This window comes from Ictidomys tridecemlineatus, chromosome 5 (assembly GCF_052094955.1).
Source record: "Ictidomys tridecemlineatus isolate mIctTri1 chromosome 5, mIctTri1.hap1, whole genome shotgun sequence".
Lineage (NCBI taxonomy): Eukaryota > Metazoa > Chordata > Mammalia > Rodentia > Sciuridae > Ictidomys > Ictidomys tridecemlineatus.
In genome coordinates, this window is record NC_135481.1 from 93134120 (window position 1) to 93152738 (window position 18619).

The following is an 18619-nucleotide window of genomic DNA, read 5'->3' on the forward strand; positions in this document are numbered from 1 at the left end:
TTCTCCTCTTGTATCTGTTTTGGTCTGCTTTTATACCCAACTGGTTTAGTAGCACTGTGTTGAGATTTAGGACATCAATTTTCAATTCCAGGTGCTGCTTCTAACCAATCAGACAAGCTCTTTAATTGATTAAGCCTTCTGCAATCTCAATTTCCTCGTCCATAAAGGAGGCAAGCAATCCCTGTCAGGATTCCTGTGGATATATTGTGAAAAGTGTGACGTGTTATGTAAATATCATGTGGCATTTTTTTGTCTTCCTCTTTCCTTCCGACCCCCTCTCCCCATACAGGTGACCCCCACATCAGAGCTGGGAAGACTTCTGGTTTAGGAATGGAAACAGAGCTGTCTATAAATTCTATTCATCCCTTCTCCATTTACTTCCTCTCTTATCATGCTGTCATGACAAGATGGGATGAGGGAGAGAAGTTTAAAGGTATAGACCAGGGAACCTATGAACCTGAGTTTGCTTAGCCCCTCTCTTGGGGATAAGTTTCTGGGAAAACAGCAATTAAAAGATGAAAGACCATCTTCTCGGAGCTCAGCCCACCAACCTATCAGCCTCAGCTCCCTGTCAGCTTCTCCAAAGAGCCTGAACCAGGAAGAGCCCTCAGAGATGAAAGGAAGAGAACACTCTGGGTGGAGAAGGAGCCAAGGAGGATGGGTGCAGAGGCCTGGAGAAGGAATTAAGACCCAACCAAAGAGTCAGAAAGTCTGGAAACCGGAAGGACTTTATCCAAGTGCACCGGAACCAACTGAAATTTCTTAGAGTCCCCTTTCTGGGGAGGGTCACAGGCTACTATGTAAGGTGCATTCAGATGCTTCTCTTTGTACCTACAGTTCGGATACTTCCCTGAGGTGAGTGTACACATGGTGAGGGACACAGGTCCTGAGCTCTGGTGGCAGTTTTTGTGGTTGTTCTTGCAGGTTATGTTGGCGGTCTGGCAGGTGGTGGCCACATTGGAGAAGGATTCATGCAGGAAGGTGTTGAGGTTTTTGCAGTGTTTTGTGAACTTGTTGACGTGACCCATCGCTGAGTTGCATGCTTGCGGCTTGGGCTGCACGTGCTGAGTTTCAAACCACTGAGATGAGGTCATGTTCTTGGGCTTGGCACTGACTGGGGCCTCAGGTACCCACAGTCCCAGCAGCAGGAGCAGCAGCAGGGGGTAGAATCCTGGTCTGGCTGGTGTCATCTCTCCTGAGAGGACCTGTCAGGATGGAAGGCTGGGTTTGCTAGGAACAGACAGCAGAGGTATTCAGAAGTATGCAGTTGAGAATACTGCCTTCCTTTATCTGCTTATTCTAGCTAATCCCTCTACCATACCATGTCTCTCTTTTTCTTTATTTCTTTTTTTGGTACCAGAGATTGAACCCAGGGATTCCTAACCACTGAACCACATCCCCAGTCCTTTTAATTTTTGAGTCTCACTAAGTTGCTTAAGGCTTCACTAAATTGCTGAGGCTGGCTTTGAACTTGTGATTCTTTCTGCCTCAGGCTCCCAAGCCACTGAATTACAGGTGTGCACCGCCAGACCCTGCTTACCATACTGTGTCTCCTTTCCTCACTCTGTCTCATCTCTTCTTCTCCCTCTGTGTGCCCACAGCTACTGTGACCCCATCCCCTAAATCTATGGCCTCATTCCCCTTGTATCCCTACCTTCCAGCATTCTGTCCCTATTGCCTCTTTCTTTGATCTTTCTTCTCTTCTTCAGGCCTTGTCCTCCCTGTGTCCTCATGTTTCTGTGTCTGTGTCTCATCCCCTCCATATCCTCAATTCCAAATCCTCATGTCCCCATTGTTTTTCTATCTCATGCTTCCATCTTTAACATCACTGTCCCTCGCTCTACCTCCCCCACCCCTGTGTATCCTCATCTCCCCTAACCTGAGTCCCTCCTTTGTCCATCTGCTCATTCTTCATCTGGTCAGAACCATCCTTCCTTCTCCATCCTTTCTTGTCACAGTATCTTGCTGCAGGTCTCACCTCCCTACTTAGTCCTCGCGTTGTGACTCCCGTTCAGGGGGCTGAGGCTGTATCCAACTCTTCTGGGCTGTCAGACCTCTGAGTGCCTCTGCTCACTGCTAACTCCTTAAGAGCCGATCTGAGCTATGCTGCTTCTGCTTGGGGGTGAACTGGAGAGCTTTCCTGGGGTGAGATCAGGAAATGAATCAGGTTCATGCCTCTCCACTTACATATCCTAAATAAGTGGATGCCTATAGAGCTGCTGAACCTGCCTAAACGTGTTCAGCAATGAGGAAGCTTGAATCCACAAATTCAAAGAGTATACAGTAATTGGACCCAGGCCACATGGTTTTAATGACTGTTCAATAAAGCACCTGATCAAGGTGTCAACCCCAATGAATTTCAGGGAGAGCTGTCATCTCTCCCTACATACACCACTGGTTCATGATTCAGGGAAGAGTCAATCAGTGGTGTTAAGGATTGTTTTTGCTCTGACCCGAGGAACAGGTAGAATAGCTTGGAAGGTCAGTTTGTATGGTTTCATGTCAGGCAGGTGTACAGCTTATCTTTTGGAGATGCTGGAGGAGACAAGGGAAGTGAATGACTCATCCCAGTCACAATGCTCAGCACCACCCCTGGAACTCAGCTGTGCCAAGGTGATTCATTTCTCTGGGCCTCTGCAATTCCAGGTGCTGACCAAGGGCACCTGACTTTATGGGAGAAGGTGCCCAACACCTCTCATTCTTTCTCTTTCCCTCCCTATTTCATTGAAAGTTGCAAAACTTAATCATTACCCAAGTGATTACATTTGAAATGCTGCCCTGCCCCAGCCCTTCCTTCACGGAGTAATTCCTGTTCCTCGTGATGGTTACAGCCTGGGTAGAGGCTGCTCCAGGGACTCCCATGACAGTATGACACTTCGACAGTCAGTCAGAAAAGCATCATCATCTGTGGAGGGGAAGGCCTGGGAAAACAAGACGAATAGTATCTTTGTTTTCAGAATTCACCTGTAAATAGGAGGTAATCTCAGCCAGGTGTGGTGGGACATGCCTGTAATCCCAGTGGCTCAGAAGGCTGAGGCAAGAGGATCGAAGGTTCAAAGCCACCAGTGAGACCTGTCTCAAAATTGAAAAAATATAAAAGGGTTTGGGATGTGGCTCAGTGACAGTGGCTAAGTACCCCTGGGTTCAGTCCCTCATACAAAAAAAAAAAAAAATAGGTAATTTCAGGTTCAGCTTTATTTGTATTGTCAACAGATATTAACTTCTATGTGGCAAGGTACTTGGGATACTTCTGTGAACAAAACAAGATTAAAGTCCCTGCTTTTCTGGAGCTTACATTCCATTGAGGAAAGACATTAAAAAAATAAATATAGGTTGGGCGTGATGGCACACACTTGTAATCCCAGCGACTGGGGTGATGAGATAGGAGGATTGCAAGTGCAAAGCCAGCTTCAGCAATGGTGAAGTGCTAAGCAACTCAGTGAGACCCTGTCTCTAAATAAAATAAAAATATGGCTGGGTATGTGGCTCAGTGATCCAATGCCCTGAGTTTAATCCTTGGTACCATAAATAAATAAATAAATAAATAAATAAATAAATAAAGCCAGGCATGGTGGCATATGCCTGTAATTCCAGTGGCTGGGAAGGCCAAGGAAGGAGGATCACAAGTTCAAACCAGCCTCAGCAACTTAGCAAGACCCTAAGCAACTTAATGAGACCCTTTCCCTAAATTAAAAAAAATAAAAATGTAGGGGCTGGAATTATGGCTCAGTGGTAACATGCTTGCCTAGAATGCGTGAGGCACTGGGTTCGATTATCAGCATCACATACAAATAAATAAAATAAAGGTCCATTAACAACTTAAAAATGTTTTTTTAAATTAAATAAATAAAATATAAACAGGGCTGGGGGTGCTGGGGTTGTAACTCAGGAGTGGAGCATGTGCTTCGTACTTGTGAGGCACTGGGTTCGATCCTAAGTGCCACATTAAAATAAATAAATAAATAAAGGTATTGTGTCCATCTAAAACTAAAGATGTTTTTTAAAAAGGGGAGGCTGGGGATATGGTGCAGTGGTTAAAGTGCCCCTGGGTTCAATCTCCAGTACCAAAATAAGTAAATGAATAACTACACTTTGCTCAAAGTGATAATTACTAAGAAAAAAATATAGAACAGGATAGGGGTTGGTGGGCAGTGATTTTTGAGTAGGGTCATGGAAGTAGGTGACTCTGGGACAGAGACTTGAAGATGAAGAGTCAGTCACCCTCTGCTAGAGGAAAACTGTTCCAGAGAGAGACAGAGGGAGGGAGGGAGAGAGAAAGGAGTCCAATACCAGTGTTAAAGCACACAAGTGTCCCTCGGAGGGGTGGGGGCTGGAGGAATGGCAAGGTGACTAGTGTGGCCAGAGAAAGTGAATGAGGGGTTAAGAGAGGTGCCAGAGGCGGACTGTAGGAAGCCTTAGAGAACATTGGAAGGGCTGGGACTTCCACTCCGAGTACAATGTGGAGCCCCACAGGGTTGTAAGCAGAGGCAGGGAGGGCCTGTTTAAAGCACCACGTGGCTGCTGTGCAGATTATAACAGTAGAGAGGTTGCATGGGTGAGGACGAAGGATCTCTGGAAGAAAAAAATAGTGCTGGAGAGGTGAAATGCCACTAGGTGGCAAAAGAGAATCAAGAACAGACCTTGGGCTCTTCGGGTTTGCCCTCAGCTAGGCCTTAGCTTCTTTGTAAAGGTGCTTGGATCTTTGCAGGCTGAACTTCTGGGTAGAGTATTATGCCCCTGCTGCTGTGGAAACACACATGCTTGGGGATAAAATCCATGTTTTAAAGCAGACTTTGGGCCAAATGCATATTAGGTCTGGCCAGTCCAGCTTTTGAAGTGGAGGCTGGGGTGGGAGGAGGGGTTAGAAGACTTCAAGCTAATTTGAATTCCTAGCCCAGTCTCCTTTCCACTTCCCATTCTCCTAAAGTGAGATGTTTCCAAACCACGATTTGAACTGCCCTCTGCTCTTGTGTTTTCCTGTCATTATAATTATCCTAGCTTGCTCTTCAACTCCATTATGCTGGTCTCTCCAGAAGGCTGCTTTAGTGCTGTGTGCAAATGAAGTAAACAAGGTCCCACTGTCTCAGGTCAAAGGGAAACGGGGAGTAAAGGTTTAAGTTTGCACATGAAAATCGAAGTAGAAGAGTTGAACCTACCATCTGTACAATTCGGGCTGAAACCTTTGCTTTGCTTCAGTTATTTGGTCCGAAAGAGGATTTTTGTTTGTTTACCTAAACTACCCAGCTTGCAAGATCTGCTTCACTTTGCGCTTGGTGGAATAATTTTGCTGTTTTACCTTCACTGTATCCATGGGAGAAAGAAAAAGATGAAGGAACAGATATAAGACCAGCACGGGTCAGGGACTTGCAGAGGGAGAAGAGACACTTAGAACAGAAAAAAAAAAAAAAAAAAATGGTGGGAGAGAAGATGATGGGAAGAAAGTCCTTCATGAGAGCAACCTCTACTCCAGCTTCCTTCTCCCTCTGTTATCATGGTCACTGCTGTTGGCCTAACCTGTCCCTAGGCTTCTGTATATGTAAGTTGGGATGGGTGTTGTGAAAATCCTCATAGTGCCAGGTGGACCTCTGCCTGTGTCCCCCACAGGACAACAGCTGCAGTTTCCTCTGGCCTGCCCGGGGAAGGAGCCAGGAAGAGGGGAGAGAGGGCTGGGCCTGGACGGGTGCCCACCCTTCAGAGCCTGGCCTCTCTCTCTTCCGGAGTTCCACACAGCCTCTGGATACCAATAGAAAGCCCATGAGGGAGTTTCCCTCCACACAGGAGCAGATCCAAGTTCTGTTATCCTAATTTTGTTGATGCTTGGATAAATAAGGGTAATGGGATCATTTTCATATTTGGGGAAAGTGAAACATACAGCAAGTTGAGGTCAGATGCGGGACTCTGTTCGGGTCTTTGAATTCCCATGACCTTTCCTGGAACAGCTGTGGGTATGAGGAGGCAGCACTGACAGGAGGTTGCAATCCTTGGCTCCCAGACCTAGGCCTTTAGACAAGCCAGGGGGAAGGAGAGAGGGACCTGGTCTGGGAGTGAGATGCTTCACCAGTTGGCTCAGTCTCATGAGTCCCGCCCCCACTCCCCATTTATGTACAGAATAAAGTATAAATTCCTTAGCCTGAAACTCAGGCCTACCATGATCTGGAAAACCTGTCTTACTTTTTTCTCTGACTTTTCTCACACTTAGTGGTTTTCTCTCTTTTCTCAAACACAATTTCTCTCTCCCTCCCTCCTTCTCTCTCCCTCCTCCCTGCACCACTCCCCTCCTCCCTCCTGTCTCTCTCATTCTCATTCTCCCTCCGCCCCCACACATCCACGCAGGGACTCTGGGTTCAATTTTCAAAGTTTGAGACAGGGTTTTGCTAAGTTGCCCAAGTTGGCCTCAAACCTGCAACCTTTCCGCCTCAGCCTCTGGAGTTTCTGGGATTGCCGGCATGTTCCACCACAGCTGGCTTTAAACATGCTTTTCATATCTTCTTTATCTCCACTTAACTCCTAACTACCTTGTGAGACCTGTCCCAAGGCCCTAGGATGATCACCCTCCTCCCCAGTAAAACTTTTTCTGACCTTCCTCAAATTCAGGGAGATCTTTCTTATCTCTACATCCCTATAGCTCTTACTGTCTTCAAGAAGTACTATTTTCTGCTTTGAATCTTTGGTTATTTCTTCATATGTATTTATTATTTTCCTCCAACTTAGATCGTTGATTCTCAAAAGACTAGAACCACCTGTTATACCTCTTTTGCTCTTCCACAGGATGTACTGGAATGCCCTGCCTGAAAGTGACCCTAACTGATTCAACTTCTAGCTTAGAAGGCATCTACTTTTCCAGAATGATACCAGTCCTGGGTGGGATCACCACCAGGCCCCAGAGTTGGTGCATAGATTGGTGAACTGATAATGCAGTTCCTGAATTTCAGCCTCTGGCATTGAACAAAAAGATTGAGATGGCTGAAGCAACCTTTTGGGTTCAAGGACTTTGAGCAACTTGAGTTGGACAGGGTGAAAAGTAATGCCATTGAAATCATGGTGAGCCTCGTCAGGGTGAAATCTCAGGGATCTCCTCAGTCGCAGAGAAACACCCCCTAGCCTGTTGTTCTACAAAGGTTTACCATTGAAGAGGGGAGAAGAGGGTGTAGATGACTACATCAGAGGGTCATCTTTACCGGAAAAATAACTCAGGATTATATTGTTTCAAGGGTGAACTGTCAGTACTTTTTGTGTGTGTGTGTTTGTGGCACTGGGGATTGAACCCAGGTGCACTTAACCACTGAGCCACATCCCCAGCCCTTTTTTATGGTTTATGCAGAGACAGAGTCTCACTGAAATGCTTAGGGCCTTACTAAGTTGCTGAGGTTGGCTTTGAATTTGAGATCTGCCTGCACAGCCTCTCAAGCCACTGGGATTATAGTTGTGTACCACAGCACCTGGCTGACCATCAGTACTTTTGCTGATAGAAGAATTAGCACTGTTACAATCAAAATGGGTTTAATAAAAGTAATTGTAAATTCCAGATGTTTACCAATTTTTAAAAAAAATTTATTTTTTATTGCTGAGGATTGAACCAAGGGGTGCTCCACCACTGAGCTACACCCCCAGTCCTTTTTATTTTTTTATTTTGAGACAGTTGTCTTGCTAAGTTGCCAAGACTGGTTTCAAACTTGAGATTCTTCTGGGTTGGGGATATAGTTCAGTTGGTGGAGTGCTTTGCCTCACTTGCACAAGGCCCCAGGTTCGATCCCCAGCACCACAAACAGCAACAACAACAAACTTGAGATTCTCCTGCCTTAGTCTTCAGAGTTGCTGGGATTATAGGAATGTACCACTGTGTCTGGCTTAATCAACTCTTTTAAATATACAAGGTACAATTAAGTCTGCTCTTGTTAGGAAATTTGATTATGCCATTAACTAGATAAGAGCTTCTCAATCTCAGCATCATTTACATCTTGGTCTGGACAATTCTTTGTTGTGGCAGCTTTCCTGTGCAATGTGGGGTGTTTAGCAATATCCCTGGCCTCATTCCAGTAGCAACTCCCAGTTAGGACAAACAAAAGTATCTCCAGATTACCAAATTGCCCTGGTTGGGAACCAGTGAATTAGAATGTGATCTTGAACAGTCACATAAGTTCTACTGTCTAGAACTTAGTTTCTTCATCTTTAGGGTAATTATATGTAAAATCCAGTGTAATGGAGTAACAATCCCCAAAATCCCAGGCTTAGGGAACATAAAACCATGAGAAGGATGTCAGAATGGGTGAAGTAATAGTGTGGATTCATACTTCCAGGATAGAAGTTAATTTATTATACTGGGGATTGAACCCAGGGGCACTTGACCATTGAGCTATATTCTCAGGACTTTAATTTTGAGAGAGGGTCTCACTAAACTCAGATGAGGATCTTGCTAAATTGCTGAGGCTGACCTCAAACTTGTGATCCTCCTGCCTCAACCTCCCAGTTCTCTTGAAATTACAGGCATGCACCATGTCATCCAGCTTAGGATAGAATTTTAGAGACCAGAACACCAGAAACCACAGTTGGGAATCGGAAGGCCCTTTGCTCTGTTCTCCAGCCAGGATTCCCCTGGCCCTGCGCACATGCTTTTGTAACATGTGTTTTTATGTGTGCCTTTCCCACTGAATTATAGATAAGTCCACAATATTTGTCAAAGTGCTTTCAGGCATCTGAAAATTGTCTCAAAGTAATTATCAAAAACTTCATGGAGATGAGTTCTAAGACAGGACTTGGAAGGAGTTCTATGTGGGCAGATCAGGGGTTGGGAATGGTGGGACTTTGCAAATGTGGAAAGTGACTTCGTGTGTAAACTTTGGAGACCTGTATTCTGGTTTTCCATTTATGTATTGTTTAATGATTTAAAAGCCCTTTCATGTTTGCTGATTTTATTCTTGCAGCCTTCGGAGATGAAAAAGGTATCCCACCTCCCAGCAGAGGAAACAAACTCTGTGGGTGGGTCATCAAGCCTGAAGTCCTGAACTGAACACGCTGCTCATTTCTGCAGTTCTGCAGTCCTGTGTGCACAGGTGAGCGGAGGTGTAGGGAGGAGGAAGAGTGGTAATGGTGGGTGGGGAATGAAGGGAGAGAAGTCTAAGAGGCATAAAAAGCCCTGTCTCTTCTCAGGGAAGCTGCAGCCATGAGGGACTAGGGAAGAGGTAGCATGATTCAAGGTTGAGGTCACAGCCTTTCTGGTCAGCTTCTTCAAAGCCAGGCTCAGGAACCACAGTTCATTGGCTCCCATTCAGTGCTGTCTTGAGTGGCCTGAAGGATCCAGATGAGCCACCTGTTTTGGTGGGCTTTATCCTCACTTTCTTGGATATCACAATAGGGGAGGTCTTCCAAGCACAGACTTCTGGCTGGGGATGTAGTTCAGTGGTAGAGCATTTAACTAGCCTTGGGTTCAATCCACAGTACTGCCAAAGTAAATTAAGAAGAATCAGGGCATTTCCTTCATAACCAAGCAGAGACTTCTGAAATGAGACCTCAGGGCTGAGTGTTGGTATGACCTAGCTCTCAAAGAGGGGGAGCAGGGGCAACATCCGGGGTTGAGAAGCACAAGCAAGGCCTGGGAGGTAGGAGGGAGCCGTTGCAGTGTGTCAGACAAAAGAGGAGACTACATTTTTACTCTGACAGTTGTATGAAAAATACATTTGAATTGAGCCTCTTTTGTGTGGTATCCAGGAGAGGAGAGAGCCTGAACAGAGGAAAAAATAGGAATGGGGGAGAAGGGCAAATATGGGGGGAGGTTAAGATTGTGAGGGCTGCATAACTGATGGATTTGCGCTCACACTGAGTATTCACCAGATGTCAGACACTGACCTGAAAGCTCTTGATGTACATTTTAATGAATATGAATGCTGCCATAAAGTATAACATGGTATCCTCAAGACCTGGAAGTGCATGGTGGTGGAGTAAGTCTGTAATCTGCAGAGCCAAAATTCAGTTCCTGGTCTGTTTTACTCAAAAGCCTTGATCTTAGCCATCACACAGTCCTGACCCCCCAGGAGGTAGGTTAGGGAGACAGATAAGCCTGGGATCACTCTCAGGTTTCTTGCACAGGTAACTGGGGAAACTGAGGTAAACACAGGAGTGAGTTGTGAGAAGGATGAACTTATTTTGGACTCGAGTTTGTGCAATAGGAAGGGTAAGTCTGGGGAGCCGTGGATAAGGGGCCATAGAAAGAACAGCAACTTCTTTCTTTGGTCTCCCTTTGTCCCCCCCCCCCCCCAGGCTGCAGAGTGGGCCTCAGAGTACTCAGTGTTCAGCCTTCTGACTCCCTCTCCTGCTGGTGAAAGTGAAAAGGTTTTCACTTTCATTTCTAAGAGAAATCTCAGAATGTTGACAACACCCTGCATAGACACAAGGCTGAGGGGCCTGTGGAAATCAAGGTCGAGGGCTGGCAGGCTCCGGGAAGCTTGCTTTTTGATGAAGGGGCAGATATTCGGTAAAAAGAGAAATAGGAAACCTGGCCCTTTCTCCAGCACAACAAACCACCCAAAGATCAACCGAGAGTGAGAATCTGATCAGACCAGGCTCAGTGGGTCCACAACCTTTTAAGTCCAGGTTATACTGTTAGAAACAATCTGTCAAGTTTTGGGTTTTAGAGTCATCGTGCATAGATTTCCAGGAGTGCTCTGACGGGGCCTGAATCACACATTAGGGGCATTGGTTGATGACAGGGACTGTGGGGAGTCCTTGAGGTAGTCCTTGATTCTCAGCCTGGCATTTTGGTGGGAGGTCCCTGTGCACATGGCCTTGGGGGCTCCTGTGAGTGGGACCAGGGAGTGCTGGACCCTCCGTTCTCTGAGGGTCAGGAATAAGCAGCACTTTATTTCTCAGAAACATGATGGTGCTTTCCTTTTCACCTTGCTGAGAGAGCAGGGCTGATGAGCCTGAGCAAATATCAAAGCAAGCCCAGGAACTTTGAAACTTCTGGCAAGGAGGCTGGAACTAAGTGTTCTGAGGACACCAATGAAGAGACGATCAGAGAGCAATGTTTCTTTCCTCCCACCCATCCAACCCCCTCAGCACAGGGGGTCCCGAAATTCAGGGCCCACTCATTCTTTCCAGGCTGGTCTTTACCCAGAGACTTTTTATTAGCCTCATCTTACCTCTAGCTTGTTCTTGGCCTCAGGCAAGAAGCATCCCTGCCCCGCCCAGCTGTCTTCAGTTCCTGTTCTTCCTCCAGAACTGTTAGACTCATCAGCCCAGTTTGTTCCTCTTAGTGCTCTGCATTTTTTAGCAAAGGGTGTTGGGCCAGGGACCACTGGGAGCATTTCTCACTCACAAGCTGGCTGAAGCTCATTCTACAAGTGTTGCAGCTCACAGACTGGGTGAGACTGAGACCTGGTGGTGGACCAAGGGAGGGATGGTGGAGATGGCAGATTACCTGGGTGGACTTGGGCAAATGCCTCCCCTCTCTGGGTCATGAGGACTTGGGCTCAACGGCCACCTTTAAAAGAGCAGGGAAGGCATATGGGGAAGGTTGGGTAGTACTGGAGGCTCTGGGAAGGGGCATACAGACACGGTAGGCCCACCCTACTTCCAACCGCCTTAACTCTGCCAGCAGGAGGAATGGCACCAGCTGTGGCCCAGCTTCTCTTCCTACAGCTTGTGCTAGGGCCCACTCTGGTCATGGCTGTCCAGCTGGAGATTGCTGTCCAGAACTTCCGCACCTTAAACATGGACTATCCCAAGGCGAAATTCCCAGATGATTTCAAGGGCTACTGTAATGGTTTTATGTCCTACGTGCGGGGCAGAAAGGAACAATGGTATTGCCCTGAGACACATTACGTGTTGCACAGCCCCTGGAAAGCCATCTGGAAGTCCTGCAAGAATAGTGAGAGCTTCTGTGAGAACTACAATGAATACTGCACACTCACCACGAAGCCCTTCCCCATCACAATCTGCAGAGTGAACAAGAGACAGCCGCCCACCAGCTGCCGCTACTCAAGCACTGAAACCAACCGACAGCTCTACCTGCTCTGCTCCAGCAAGTATGAAGGCCAACCGATAGGTATCCTTGGCCTCTACAAGAGAACTTAAAATTGACAATTTCTTCCCTTCCAAACCTACCTGGTGGGTATCTCTAGCTATAGGAACCTCCCTGAAACCTTTAGACCCACTTTAGCCTCATTTCCCTACAATCCTCCTCAGTCTCTGTTCTGCACCTCTCGGAAATCCTTGATATTTCCCTTTATATAATCTGCCCTTTCCTTTCTCCTCCTCATGAGTCCAGAGCTATCTCTCCCAGCACTCCCACTGCTGTCAACCTGCCTTTCTTCTCATCTAGGGCCACTGGGATTTCAAGTTATCTTCTCTCATCCATTCCTTTATTTTTAGTAGCTCCCAACATTGTCCAAACTCCAGGGTCTGCTGCTAATAAAGCATGAGGTGGATGAGGTGGGCCTGGTTCTGGCCATGTAAAGTTTTAAAACCACATTCTGAGTTAAGATAGAACCATTGGGGAAAACTGGGTGTAGGGTACATAAGACCTCATTATACCAATTTTTGCAACTTCTTGTGGATCTGTAATCATTTCAAAATAAAAAGTTAAAAACGCATCTGAATCAGTCCTGATTTAATTCTTTTTTTCTTGCTCTCCAAGTCCTAGTGACCACCCATCTCTGGCCAAATTGCCCAGCTACCCTTAGAAATCAAAAGATGTAGTTCAGTAGCAGAGCATATTTGCTCAGTATGTGCAAGGTCCTGGGTTTGATCCCTAGAACCTCCCAGCCCCTAATACACACAGAGGTCTTCCGTTCCATGGGTACCATGATGGAGTTGGGGTGGGTAAAACTCACTTCTAACCTGGGTGTTGAAAATGGGTTCTCCTCTCCCCCAGCTCTGGAACAAATTTGTAATAGGAGTCAGGCTGCCTTACCTGGTTTCTATTTCTCTCCCAACAAAACCTGGATTGCATGTGGAAGGTTAGAGGGATAAGAAAGGATCAAATAATTAGTTGGTACAGGGGCTTAATAGGCTGAGGCAGGAGGATCCTGAGTTCAAAGCCAGCCTCAGCAACATAGCAAGGCCCTAAGCAGCGAGACCCTGTCTCTAAAATATAAAATATAAAAAGGGCTGGGGATGAGGCTAGGCTCAGTGGTTAAGCACCTCTGGTTCAATCCCCAGTACCAAAAAAAAAAAAAAAAGTGGGGGGGGGCTCCTATAATTGTCAGCTAGGTCACATTATGTCAAATAAGAAAATGCTATTCCCCTTGGGAGATAGAAGGGATGGATACTAGTGATATGTGAACACATACATACTTATGCTTCCACATCTCGCTCATCTCTTATCTCCAAGTATATTCCTCGTCCTGTTGTTAGAAATTGAGGGGAGTGCTAACTTACAGCTGATAGTCATGAAACTAGATAGGGTAAAAGGACATATGGCTATACCCTGACTCCTTGGGCTCTTCTCTATTCCCCCTCTCCACCAGTGCAACAATTAGTCCCTCACCCTCATTAGACTGAGCTTATTTGCTGCTGCACACACAGATGTTTATTGCTTCTCAAGCTCCCTGGTGTTAAAGATGAAGAAGGGTCAGGGCAGGCTAAGATGAGGCTCTTCTCTACTTCTTCTTATCATAGGTGCCAGCATCCTTGTAGCCACTCACATAGCCAGTGTTGTCAGTTACCTCTTCCCGTCCTGCAATCCCCTTGCCCTTGCCACTTTCATCAAAGCGCTCCTTGTGGGTACCGGTGTACTTGCTGGTGTCTGTCAGACGATCTACTCCACCCACTGTTGTTGCCTTCTGCAAGCCAGAGGAGGGGTTTGAGCCCTCTTCCTTCCCCTGCACTGTCACAGCCCTTCCCCAAAGATGGCTTTAGATCCTCAGAACAAGAGTGCACAGCTCTTGCTATGCCTCTGGCACAGTACTGCTTCCTCATGGCCCAGAAGCAGCTGTGGGCAGGGCCTCTGGCAAGAGCTATCTACTCCTGAGGCAGGAGGAATCTGGTGTAAGAGTGCGTGTGGTCTGTGAGGAGGAGGGGTGGATGCTTCTGTTTCCACTGGAGTTTTTCTGACCAGACTGCTGCCAAAGAACTTCAGCCTCTGACCCAATGGACAGAGTAGAAATAGCTTTTCATATAGAGGATACAATTAAGTAAAATGGTGGGTGACAGGTAAGAGGTCTCTCTTTCTCTCTCTCTCTCTCTCTTTTTTTTTTTTTTTTGGTACTAGGGATAGAACCCAGGAGCACTTTACAACTGAACTATATCCCCAGTCCTTTTTATTTTTTGAGATAGGGTCTCCTTAAATTTCTGAAGGTCTTGCTAAATTCCTGAGGCTGGCCTTGAATTTGTAATCTTGCCTGAACTTCCCTAGTGACTAGGATTACAGGCAGACTCCACCAAACTTGGCAAGGGATCTCAGATTAAATCTTTTTTTTTTTTTTTTTTTTTTTTTTTTTTTATTTTTTTATTTTTTTTTTTATTGGTTGTTCACAACATTACAAAGCTCTTGACATATCATATTTTCATACATTAGATTGAAGTGGGTTATGAACTCCCAATTTTCCCCCAAATGCAGAATCACATCGGTTATACATCCACAGTTTTACATAATGCCCAATTAGTAATTGTTGTATTCTGCTACCTTTCCTATCCCGTACTATCCCCCCTCCCCTCCCCTCCCTTCTTCTCTCTCTACCCCATCTACTGTAATTCATTACTCTCCTTGTATATTTTCCCATTCCCCTCACAACCTCTTATATGTAATTTTGTATAGCAATGAGGGTCTCCCTTCATTTCCATGCAATTTCCCTTTTCTCTCCCTTTCCATCCCATCTCATGACTCTGTTAAATGTTAGTCTTTTCTTCCTGCTCTTCCTCCTTGCTCTGTTCATGGTTGCTCTCATTATATCAAAGAAGACATTTGGTATTTGTTTTTTAGGGATTGACTAGCTTCACTAAGCATAATCTGCTCTAGTGCCATCCATTTCCCTGCAAATTCTATGATTTTGTCAATTTGGACTGAGGATCAAGTTCCAAACCCCCTATGTTAATGTCCCCCCAAAGCCCTAGATGCCTGGCTCAGATCCTGGAGACTTGGGAATGATTCTAAATTCTACTATTAAAATAGCTATATTGCAGCTAGGGGTGTGGCTCAGCTCCAACCCCCATTGCCATGCACCTTGGGCAAGTTATTTCCCTTTTCTGGGTCACCTCTGGAATGACTACATGGTCTGTAAAGTCTATGCCAGTACCAACAGTGAACCACAGACTTAATGCTCTGTTTCCTATAGTTGCACTGGATTCAGGACATTAATGAATGGGAGAGGAGACTGCAGCAGTAGGGATTTAGGGAAGTAGAATAAAGGGCTAAGGATGAAGAACATCACTCACAGTAACTCCAGTGGTGGCAGGGTCCTTGCCTTCCATGAGTTCAAAAACAGCCTGTAGGGCTTCATCTGGGTTCTTCCCCTTGAACCGTTTCTGGCCCAGCTCCTTCATTGCCTCTTGAAACTCTGAAAATGTGATGGTTCGGGCATTCTTGGCCCTGGTGAGTCAGACAGAAATCCAGGGACTTTGAATATGAACTCATTACCTTTCCCTTACTCAGACTTGGCCTCTTTTGTCCTATCTATCACCAAATGTCTTGAAGGCAGGTCCCCTCCCCAACCTCACAGGCTGCTTGGTAAGCCCAGTACAAATGCTGGGCCACACCAACACCTCATGGCCAACTGCCTTGCTCTGGCTACTCCCCAACCCCCACCTTTGTCTTCTTACTTCACTTTACTGAACACGATGTCCACATCAGTGGAGGTGACTGCCTTGCCATCCATGATGCCACAGTCTTTGCACAGTTTAGAGAAATTTTTGTTGTTCATTTCAGTGCCACTGCTTGATGATTCTCCGAAGACAGCAAATCGCTGGAACGTTTTCTCTGCTTCTGACGCCATGAGCAGCTGAAGGTGGGGGAGGGCAGTAGGGGGAACCTTGGGGGTAAGGGAAGAGGGGAAGGGAGGACTGAAGAATAATGAGGATGGGGGTTAATATACACCAGACACAGGAATAATTCCCCTCTTTCCTTCTCTTTTCATCCCCTCTCCATTCCATCTGCTACAGCAACAGCAGGAGTCTATCCTTCTCAGCACTTGGGATACTCCACATGGAACACTCCCCCTTTCCCACCACTTCTGGGTACCTGAAAGTGCCTGGATGGTACACTGACCCTTCCTACCCTTTTAAGCAAGTGTGTGCAGATGTGTGGGAGTCAAAGGGCTAGGGAGACTGTGGCAACCAGAAGACAGGAAGGGGCGTGGAGGAAAGCTTCTATGATCTCAGTGGTTATGTGACATCACTGCTGGTTCCAGCTGTATCCCTGTCTTAGGAAAAGGGTTTTGGTCTCTTACCTTGCACACTGAATTGAGCAAATTGCCAACCTTCTGGCTTGTTCAGATTTTCATCATTTCAGCCTAGTTCTGGGTCCTGATCAAAGTGCCTGGTGCTCTGCCCCACTATAAAGAGCTGAGGAGAGCCCAGAGGAGGTGTCTTAGTTTATTCTCACAGTTATAACAATATATAATCTAGTTGTCATATAAATAACAGAAATTTATTTCTGGAGGCCAGAAAGTCTAAGATCAAGGCATCAGCAGATTTAGTGTCTGGTGAGGGCTGCTTTTTTGGTCATAGATGATACCTTCTTACTGTGTCCTCACACCATGGGGTAAAGGAGAAAACAGCTCCCTTGTTTATTAGGACTCTGCCCTTATGAAACTTAATCATGATACCCAAAGGTCCCACCTCCTAATTTATCACTTTAGGAGTTAGGATTTTAAAATATGAATTTGGGGGGTTCATAAACATTCAGACAATAGTGATAAATGAAAACAGGTTGACTTCAGTCCACTCTGTGCTTCTGTCTAGTCTGTGTAGTAACAAGCATGGAGAATCCCACCCAGCTTTGGCCAATCAACCTCAAACTCAATTTCGAAGGGCTCCGGGTGTTGGACCCAACAGGGAAAGAGTGGAGGGTCTTGATGTGTAATAGACAAGAATATGTCTCTACTTAAAAGAGTGGAAAAATACTCTCTAGTACCTATTCTCCAAAAGGTTGATCATTCATATATATATATGTATATATACACACACACACATACTTTTTCCTAAACTTTTTCGTGTTTATACCATCTGCTGACCACTGGATCAAATTTCTAGTGAGGGTGTGACCAGACTTCACACTTCTTCGAATTCCATGTATGTGGTAACTGCATATAGCAGATGCTTAAAAACGGTTGCTTAGTTGAATGTATAGTTGAATATATAGAATGTACTGTCTTTGTTGGGACAATTACCCCCAGATCTGTCTCTGAGCAGTCCAAATAGGAAAGAACCCTCTGAAAGCTCTTCCTTCTGCCTGCAGCAGGCTGAATGGGACCCCCTAGGCATGGGAAGCAAATAGATCTCAGTGGAAATTTCCCACCTCCTGCCTGGCCCAAGCCCCTGCCTAGGCCCCTTATCAGGTTCCCCCTGAGTCATCCTGACCCAGAGACGAATTTAGATGCTGGAACCTTCAGGTCTCTCCCTCCCCCACTCCAAGTAAGATGACTTTAGATAAATCAAAGAAAATTGCAGGCAAAATTCTTGCTCTAAGTTCTCTTTCTACTGAAGTTCCATCATTGCAGCTGAGATCTTTGTCTTCTGTCCTATGCCTCTGAAGCTATGACCCTAATTTCAGCAGACTCTTCCGTGTCTAGGGTAGTGTAAAACAGCATCCAGAGACTTGAGGGGGCTAGGCAGGGAGCCATGGTGCCAAGCTTTTGTGCCAGTTTCTACAGAAAGAGTTATGAAGGGAATGGGAGAAAGAAACAGGAAAACTAGGGTCTTCATATCCGGGAACATAGGAGCCCCCTGGATATGGGGGTTTTGAAGCCTGGGTTTGAGCCCAACCAGTTCTCTTACTCTGGGTCCCCTCCTCCCTCTTGGCATCTCCTTCTTTCCAATAGACCTGCCAAGTGGGGATGAAAGGGGCATTGATGTTCCTTGGATGGGAGGGGGTTGCCAGTGGTGAGGGAAGTGGTGGGAGGGTGGTTCCCAAGCAGGAGGGGGAAAGCAGTTTGGGGGTCTGGGGGGGCAGTCTATGCTGGTGTTGCAGTTGGCAGCTCGGGTTCCATTGGCCATTGTTTCCAACTGGCTTGGTGCCCAGCCCCCGAAATGGCAGCTCAGGAACCAGGCTGAAGGGGGATGGGGTGGGGATGATCCTAGGAGGGAGGGTAGATAGAAGAGGGGGCAGGTGGGGAGAAATTCAATCTGGTTTCCTTTTGCATAAGACAACTTTGAATTTCCTTGGCCACATCAACTATCCCATTCCAGGCGGCATTCCTCTGAGGGGCACAGGGAGGGTCCATCTATGGTGTGTATATGTGTGGAAGTATAGAGTGACAAACCCACCCAAGCACGGAGAGTCACAGCAGTCCCTCCGACACCATCTTGTAGGGATTGCGTTCAGCCAGTCTGAGCCGGTCTCGCCCTCCTTTCCTGGGCCGGACTGGGAGTGGTTAGCCACAGGGTCTCTTGGGTCCCAGCCCGGGACACTGTGTCCTCCCCAAGCCCCCACTCCACCCCCGCAGGGTTAACTCCACCTCCGCCCCTG

At 46.4% G+C, this 18619-nt stretch overlaps 3 protein-coding genes across 5 annotated transcripts; 1 reads left to right on the forward strand and 2 right to left on the reverse strand.

Annotated features, from left to right (window-relative positions):
* Positions 1 to 683: 683 nt before the first annotated feature.
* LOC101966211 (ribonuclease 8) lies at positions 684 to 1276 on the reverse strand. The gene has a single exon (XM_040274437.2). It carries the CDS (start codon positions 1188 to 1190, stop codon positions 684 to 686), a length of 507 nt encoding a protein of 168 aa, XP_040130371.2. The 5' UTR covers positions 1191 to 1276.
* Rnase13 (ribonuclease A family member 13 (inactive)) lies at positions 715 to 12587 on the forward strand. Its single transcript, XM_021720899.3, has 3 exons — positions 715 to 855; positions 8922 to 9050; positions 11591 to 12587. The coding sequence occupies exon 3, from the start codon at positions 11599 to 11601 to the stop codon at positions 12067 to 12069; it is 471 nt and encodes a 156-aa protein (XP_021576574.1). The 5' UTR covers positions 715 to 855; positions 8922 to 9050; positions 11591 to 11598; the 3' UTR covers positions 12070 to 12587.
* Tppp2 (tubulin polymerization promoting protein family member 2) lies at positions 8856 to 18591 on the reverse strand. Of its 3 annotated transcripts, XM_078050421.1 has the most exons (6): positions 18418 to 18590; positions 16380 to 16494; positions 15754 to 15993; positions 15370 to 15523; positions 11136 to 13778; positions 8856 to 9437 (listed from the first exon to the last, which is right to left on the reverse strand). In XM_078050421.1, the coding sequence occupies exons 3-5, from the start codon at positions 15924 to 15926 to the stop codon at positions 13596 to 13598; spliced, it is 510 nt and encodes a 169-aa protein (XP_077906547.1). In that variant the 5' UTR covers positions 15927 to 15993; positions 16380 to 16494; positions 18418 to 18590; the 3' UTR covers positions 8856 to 9437; positions 11136 to 13595. The 3 variants fall into 3 exon arrangements, with proteins under 3 accessions (XP_077906547.1, XP_077906545.1, XP_077906546.1); XM_078050419.1 differs by lacking the exon at positions 11136 to 13778 and having other exon boundaries at positions 18418 to 18591; XM_078050420.1 differs by lacking the exons at positions 11136 to 13778; positions 16380 to 16494; positions 18418 to 18590 and adding an exon at positions 16172 to 16306.
* Between the last annotated feature and the right edge of the window lie 28 nt (positions 18592 to 18619).

What these genes read in the sequence shown, in the direction of transcription:
- LOC101966211 (XM_040274437.2), bottom strand. Translation starts at nt 1,190, where the DNA reads ATGACACCAGCCAGACCAGGATTCTACCCCCTGCTGCTGCTCCTGCTG.
- Rnase13 (XM_021720899.3), top strand. Translation starts at nt 11,599, where the DNA reads ATGGCACCAGCTGTGGCCCAGCTTCTCTTCCTACAGCTTGTGCTAGGG.
- Tppp2 (XM_078050419.1), bottom strand. Translation starts at nt 15,926, where the DNA reads ATGGCGTCAGAAGCAGAGAAAACGTTCCAGCGATTTGCTGTCTTCGGA. An exon ending in ATCGTGTTCAGTAAAGTGAA is followed by an intron (nt 15,524 to 15,753) that starts GTAAGAAGACAA and finishes CTGACTCACCAG; the next exon opens with GGCCAAGAATGCCCGAACCA. An exon ending in CTGCCACCACTGGAGTTACT is followed by an intron (nt 9,438 to 15,369) that starts GTGAGTGATGTT and finishes TTACTTTGGCAG; the next exon opens with TACTGTGGATTGAACCCAAG.